Here is a 7,904-nt window from a genome sequence, read left to right as displayed (position 1 = left end):
CTATCTATCTGACTATCTATGTATGTATGTATCTATCTGCACACACACACGCATACACACACACAGAGTTAAATGGTTATAAGGCAGTACAGGATGATATATAGGAGGCTGGGCTCTGTGTAGAACAGACCTAGGTTTGAATTTTCTGTCACATTCTAGTTGCGTGACTTTAAGAATATTAATCTCTCTAAATCTTAATTTCATAATCCATGAAATGTTTTTATGTGTGTATCATGGTCAAATAAAATACTGTAAAGTAGTTAGCATTATTAATACTTGGCATATAGCAAATGCTTATTAAATATTAGCTTGTATTATGATGATTTATATCTCTTATTTTTGCTTATTTTTCCTCTTTCTGTTTCAAGGAGATTTGAAGCAACTTACCATGCTCTCTAGAGAAATGACTCACTGGGAACTATTCCAATGGCTGGTGGATAAAACTCGGAAGAACCACTGCCATTCTGTATTGGATGTTTAGAGAACAAATGGATACTTGGGAACGTAAAGCTTGGAAAATTCTTCTATGGATTCCTGACAGCAAAAATGTACGTATGCACACTGACTAGAGGTGCATTTAGATAAACAAATGCTGGGTTGAATTTGGTCAGTACTAAGTGGAATACGTTCTTTTACATACATTGATTGGGTAGCTCAAAAGCTGACCCTAAGTTATCAGTGGGGACCTATATTGCACTCGAAAGACCATTTGAAAATATCTAGTTTCTTATAGACAAAGTATCATTGGAGGGAGGATAAGGCAATCCGTGACAAAAAGTGCATGGGCTTTGGAATCCAAATATCTCTGAATGAATTGCATTTATGTCATTTCCTAGCTGTGTGCTCTTTGGTAAATGACTTCACCTCTTGAAGCCTCAGTTTCCTCATCTATAGAAGGTAATGATACCTACCTTATAGGGCAATATGAGAATTAAATGAGATAATGTATATAAAGTGCCTATCAGAGTATCTGGCACTTGATAGGTTCTCAACAGTCTTAACTGGAGTTATCATCAAGGAAGGAATTATAAAGTAGGCTACGATATTGGGTCTGTTCAATATTTTGGTAGATACAAGTGGATCTGTATTTAGTTGATGTAATATCACATCAGGACATAACCTTCTCCGTACATATAATCTGAACAATGAGCTTTTAAATTATTACTTTCGGTAACAATAGTTGACATTTACTGAGTCTTCATTTGTGGCAATCACTAGGTTAAGTGCTTTCTCTGCATTATCACATTGATCTCCATAGCAGTCCCCTAATTTGGATGTTATTATCCCCATTTTATAGAGAAAGAAAATGAAACTTAAGGAGAAATACACTGCTTAGAGTTACCTGGCTATTAAATGCCATCGGTGGCCTAGAATCAAGGTCTGATCTGAGTCCAAAGTGCAGACTCTTGCCACCAGGTTATACCACCTCTGAATTTGTGACATATTCTAAAAACAAAGAAAGAGAATCTCTTGTTAGATAGACTGACCCTACTCTGACTTTAGGAAAGATAAAACTTGTTGCTTCTTAAAGGCTTTAGTTAATGAATAGGGAATCAAAGATTCAAACTTGGAAGCTATAACCTACTTTGTAAATTTTCCTGAAATGAGAGAAACGGTGATCGTCAAGCCAAAATTTCCACCACATGTGACCCATTTCTTACTTGCTTGTCTCTAGTTAGCCTCGCGTTCTTTTTTTCACCTTGTGTCTTTTAAATGTATTGTACATGGGTTATGAACAGCACATACAGAACCGTATCTTGGCATTAAAATTCCATGAAGTCCATTTTGGGAATCAGATTACTGCACCTATTTTTAGCTCTCAACACAAACCACTCTTTCCATTATGCTTTTAAATATCCTGTGATAAAATTATATTGAAAATAGCTCTTATAGCCAAATTAAAATCCTACATTTGGTTTAATCAGGCCAGAGCCATTGACTGGCATTAATGTAATTAATTACTGAGGCAGCTATCTGCCAGGGCCTCCTTCTTCCTCTTGGTTTAGGACTACCCTCCCCATTTGGTGCTATATTTATCTGCCCTCTTGGCCATAAAAGGCTGGCTGTGTGGCTCTGACATTCTACTGCCTGACCACATGCATTATTTTTGAACTGGCCCCCGGGTCCTGTCTTTAGCCCTGCCTCTTAACTTTTCCTTGGATTCAACCTACGTGGGTTTTTCATTCTCTCATCCAGCTCCACAGTCACGTCGGAACATTTCTACCACCATCACTCCTTTGGAAACTGGTAAGTGTGACCTTGAGGCAGAAGAATGCACTTGATATTTTGTGTGTTCAACAGTACTGCAGTGTGTGTGGTTTCTTTCTATCTTCTGAGCTCAGCAGTTTTCTCAAAGAGATGTAAGAATAGCAGAGAAATAGGAAAGTGGCGCTCCGGGGAAGGAAAACGAGCGGCAGGGTGCCAGTTTGTGCTGGCACAGCTCTTCTCTCAGATCAGTGGATTCTTTTAAAATTAAGCTACTGTTCCTGGAACTATAAAAAGATAATAGCTGTCTCAGATAGAACTGTAAGCGTGAGTCAAGTACTCTTTCCAAGTTACAGTTCATTGGTTTGGTTGAAACCTGGAATGGGTAAGGTAACAAGAAATCATGTGTTTTCTATCCTCCACACGCCTACAATACTCCCTGATTACATATTAGATCAAAAGGAGTAAACTAGCTCTGAAGTCACTAGTTTCTAATTCAGTGATTTTGCTCTGACAGTGCCATGTGGATGAATGTAAGGGTACATTGGGTATTTCTAATCGGAAAACGGTTAAGCAATATTTCAGAGGCAACAAAGAGCCCCACATCATGATCCTAAAGTTAGTATTTTCTGTAAAGAATTTTTATCAGCTTTCAGCCTCTAATGCCTGTACAAAAGTATCATGTCACAGTTACAACTATGCAGTTACTGTCTCTTCCTAAATTCCCAAATTATTTTCAGGAAAAAACACAGGTCTTAAAGGAATGGAAGACAACCAAACCATCTTTCCTCCCAATACACTCTAACTGTCATGTGTTGGGGGATAATCCTCACTTACTTGATGAAGAGAAGGTAGTTGTACCTTTGTTCCAGAGGTCAGAGCTATGACAACCAGCTGAGTTGACATAAGGCCAAAGCCTGTTTACTTGTAATATATTATCTCTGTGCTTGGAATATTAAGTATTATTAAAAATAAATATATTTGGGGAAAATAGAAATAAAGAGAATGGAAAATAGAATTGAGGCAAGACATTTAAAGATTTTATTTTGTGAAAATAACAGCATTTCAAGTTATTTGGGTTCTGAATTTAGCTTATAACATAATACACAGGAAGGTCATTCATTATTATTTGGACATCATTCAAATAACATTTGCTGTGTTGCAGTGTAGTATGTATCATTACAGAAACTTACCAAACATCTTTATAAATGCCTGATCATATACTTCTATATTTATATATTCAACCCTTTTGTTTTATAAAAATGTATCTAATAATTATTCATTACACCTGATCATCATTCTGTGTATTTTAGAACAGAAAATAGCAATCTATTTAAGGGTGGAAGCAAAGTTGCTTGCTAGTAGCTATTTTTTTCCTCTTGGGAAATGCCATGTAGACTGATATCTTCCATGAGCCCTAACATAAATATTTCTGGAATGAAGTTTCCTGGATTTTCTTCTCTAGGGAATACATGCTGACTGTTTTGTTTAAATAAAAAGATTTAAAAAATATGGTTCTGAAGAACCTAGAGGCAGGACAGGAATAAAGACACAGACGTAGAGAATGGACTTGAGGACATGGGGAGGGGGAAGGGTAAGCTGGGACGAAGTGAGAGAGTGGCATGGTTATATATATATATACCACCAAATGTAAAATAGATAGCTAGTGGGAAGCAGCCGCATAGCACAGGGAGATCAGCTCGGTGCTTTGTGACCACCTAGAGGGGTGGGATAAGGAGGGTGGGAGGGAGACACAAGAGGGAGGAGATATGGGGATATATGTATATGTATAGCTGATTCACTTTGTTATAAAGCAGAAACTAACACACCATTGTAAAGCAATTATACTCCAATAAAGATGTTAAAAAAAAAAGTAGATTTAAAAAAAAATTTTTTTTAAGAGGTGAAAATTTTTATAAGGTGTTGAAATAAAAACACAAAAAATTGAAAACTTCTCCACACTAGTCATTTAAAATCCTTTGAAATATTATTCTCTACCTGTCCTTAAAATCACTCCTATCTTCTAAGCCAAGCATTTCTCAAACTTCAGTGTACATTGGAAACACTTTGAGAAATTGTGTAGAATTCAGTCTCCTGCTCCCCCTCTCACCAAAGATCCTCATTTGTTAAGTCTGAGGTTTGGCCTGGAAATCTGCAGGACTAATGACAAGAAAACATAAAGTAATAATAAAAGGGAAACAGCTTTTCAGCTCATCGTAGAAACTGTTTTTATATTTATCTCATTGTTTTTAATGGAACTGAATTGAAGAGCAAGCTTGTCTTGTACTTTAAAAGGCTTTCTAAAAAGTAGATTTATTTTTAAAAATTATTTATTTATTTATTTATTTATTTATGGCTGCATTGGGTCTTCGTTGCTGCGTGCGAGCTTTCTCTAGTTGCGTTGAGCAGAGGCTACTCTTTGTTGTGGTGCACGGACTTCTCATTGCTGCGGCTTCTCTTGCTTCAGAGCACTGACTCTAGGCGTGCAGACTTCAGTAGTTGTGGCACGTGGGCTCAGTAGTTGCGTCTCACGGGCTCTAGAGCACAGGCTCAGTAGTTGTGGCTCATGGGCTTAGTTGCTGTGCGGCATGTGGGATCTTCCTGGACCAGGGATCGACCCCGTGTCCCCTGCATTGGCAGGCGGATTCTTAACCACTGCGCCACCAGGGAAGTCCTAAAATGTAGATTTAAACTTGACAGAAAATGTGGCAAGTTTAGAAGGATTCAGTCCTCATTTAGAATTTTTTAAAAAGATTTGAAAAATTGATTACAACTAATTTCACTTGTAAAAAATTTGACATGCACAAAAGCATTAAAAATGGAAGAGGGGGGCTTCCCTGGTGGCACAGTGGTTAAGAATCCACCTGCCAATGCAGGGGACACAGGTTTGAGCCCTGGTCCAGGAAGATCCCACGTGCCGCACAGCAACTAAGCCTGTGTGCCACAACTACTGAGCCTGCGCTCTAGAGCCCGTGAGACGCAACTACTGAGCCCACGTGCCACAACTACTGAAGCCTCCACGCCTAGAGCCAGTGCTCTGCAGCAAGAGAAGCCACCTCAATGAGAAGCCTGCGCACCGCACCGAAGACCCAATGCAGCCAAAAATAAACAAATAAATAAATAAATTTTTTTTAAATGGAAGAGGGGACTTCCATAAAACCACTACTTCATCCAGGGTTATCAATATGGCTGATATGCTTCTGTCAGTGGACAGATTATTCAAGATAATACAGTCTGAAGTCTCCCCTCTTTATGCTAAGCAAACCTATTTTTGACTTTCAGTAGGACTGTTAGGTCACGTTCACAATGCAAACTGCTACACTGATGACTGACTTTCTTGCTTCTTTATGTGGGAAGACTAGAAGCCTTCATGTTCTTAATGGAATTTTTCTGCCTTGACACTATACCTTTTTGAAGTATTTGTGAAATTCAAGAGAGCTTGTTATATGACAATATAAGCATCCTCCAGGGTTCAGTCCTAGGACTTTCATTCTCATCTATTTTTTTTTTAGCATTGAATAGCATCTAAATGCTCGTGAGTCCCAAATGTAAGTCTCCATCCTGAACCTTTACCCTGTGTTCCAGAGTCACATATCCAACTTAATCTCTTAATTAAGTTTAAGATTAATCACTTAATCTCTCCACTCGGGTGTCTAGCAGGTATCTCAAATGTAGAATGTCTCAAACCAGTCTCCTGTTCTTCCATTCTGAACTGCTGTTTTGTTACACTCCTGGCTCATCTCAGTTAATAGCAGTTTTAGTCTTCCAATTACTCAGGCAAAATCCTTGGAGCCATCTCTCATTCCTCTCTTTCACACCCTAATCCAGAACTTTCAGCAAATGCTATTGGTTCTACCTGCAAAACATGCAGGGTCTGATCACTTCTTACACACTTCCACTGCTACCACTATAATCTCTAGCCTGGACTATTGCAGTGGCCTTTATATTAATTTGCTAGGGCTGCCATAACGAAGTACCACAGACTGGATGGCTTAAACAACAGAAATTTATCTTCTCATGATTCTGGAGATTAGAAATCTGAGATCAAGGTGTCAGCTGGGCTGGTTTTTCTGAGGCCTCTCTCCTGGCTTGTAGATGGTCATCGTCTTGTGTCTTCACACAGTCTTCTCTCTGTATATGTACATATCTGTGTCCTAATTTCCTCTCCTTATAGGGATGCCAATCATGTTGTATTGGATTAGAACCTATCCTAATGACCTCAGTTTAACCTCACTTCTTCTGTAAAGATCTTATCTCCAAATACAGTCACATTCTGAAGTACTGAAGGTTAGGACGTCTATATATGAATTTTTGGGGGGATACAACTCAGCCCATAACAGCCTTCTAATTGGTCTCCTGGCTTTCACTCTTGTCTCTCAACAGTCTATTCTCAGACTCAGCAAGAGTGATTCTCAGCTCAGAACCTTCCAATGACTCCTTAGCCCTTTCAGAATAGAATTCAAAGTCCTTACAGTCACCTATAGGACACTACACTATCTGGCCTCCCCACCCTCCACCTCTCTGACATCATCTTCTATACCTCTCCCTGCACCTCCCTCACTCCACGCAGCCTCACTGGCCTATTTGTCATGCCTGGAGTACAACAGGCAGGCTCACACCCCAGTGCCTTTGCAATGGTCTTCTAACCAGAACACTTCCCCCCAGATATTCTCATGCTCAGATGTCACTTTCATGCTCGGTCATCATCATCATCCCTGATGATGCTGTTTAAATTGCATCCCATCCCACCTTCTTGTTTTATTTTTCTCTATAGCATTTAACAAGTTCTAATATACTTTACACTTTATTTTCTCTATTTGTCTATCTCTTGCAATAGATTATAAGGTTGTATATAGGGTTATCAGAGCAGGGATTTTGTTTGTTTTGTTCATCTCTGTATTTCCTGTGCTGGAATAGTACCAGGCTCAAAATAGGTTCTCAGTAATTATTTGTTGAATGAAAACCACATTGGCTGGACGCAGACTCTCCATCATTACATATTCTCTCAGATGAAGCCCCAGTCAGAATGAAATGCCAAAAAATTAGAAATATATGCTATGAAAGGTCTAAGGAAAAAGCACAATAGGGAAACTTTGTAAAGATCTCCTAAGTATTTAAAAAAAGAAGGAGAAGACAGCACAATGATAGGAGAGGGTACATCTGGGCTATGAAGCAAGGAGTTTATTGAGTAACCAGCTAAACTAACCTTCACATCAGTTTCCACTTACTCTTTGGAACAGATAAAAGAGTATTAATTTTTACATGTTGGTTTAGATGAATTGTTCTGTTGGGTTTGTTCCTTAATAGTTCACCCCCAAACTGTTGTTTTCTTGTAGATTGCCTGGTTCCCTGGGGGCACACGATGTCTCTGCCTTTTTATCAGAAACTTCACGAGCACTATGATCGCAGTTACCGCAACAAAGACCTTCACACCACCATGAGCCAGTACCAGCAGGAGAAGAAAAGGTCGGCCATCTACACCCATGGCTCCACTGCCTACAGCAGCCGCTCCTCCGCTGCCCACCGCCAGAAGTCTGAGGCCTTCAGCCAGGTGTCCGCCGCGTCCTACCAGCAGCAGGCTTCCCGGGCCTCCGAGTCTGCCCTCTCATCTGCAGTCAGTCGGAAGACTGCCTCAGCCTACGACTATGGCTACTCCCACGGGTATGTCCAAAGCAGCCTTACAAATTTAGGGCAAAGCC

The 7,904-nt window shown here is 39.6% G+C and overlaps 1 protein-coding gene across 3 annotated transcripts in view; it reads left to right on the top strand.

The window, feature by feature from the left end:
* Positions 1–2,093: 2,093 nt before the first annotated feature.
* Positions 2,094–7,904, top strand: part of MYOM1 (myomesin 1) — a 138,248-nt gene continuing 132,437 nt past the window's right edge. For all 3 annotated transcript variants that reach the window (XM_057526665.1, XM_057526664.1, XM_057526666.1), the window contains exons 1-2: positions 2,094–2,247; positions 7,542–7,866. In XM_057526665.1, the coding sequence (XP_057382648.1) occupies positions 7,568–7,866 (299 nt within the window). In that variant the 5' untranslated portion in view covers positions 2,094–2,247; positions 7,542–7,567. The remainder of the gene's footprint in view (positions 2,248–7,541; positions 7,867–7,904) is intronic.

The sequence above is a fragment of the Balaenoptera acutorostrata genome, chromosome 13, assembly GCF_949987535.1.
Source record: "Balaenoptera acutorostrata chromosome 13, mBalAcu1.1, whole genome shotgun sequence".
NCBI lineage: Eukaryota > Metazoa > Chordata > Mammalia > Artiodactyla > Balaenopteridae > Balaenoptera > Balaenoptera acutorostrata.
The sequence above is the reverse complement of the archived record's forward strand: the minus strand, read 5'-3'. Positions and strand labels throughout refer to the sequence as shown.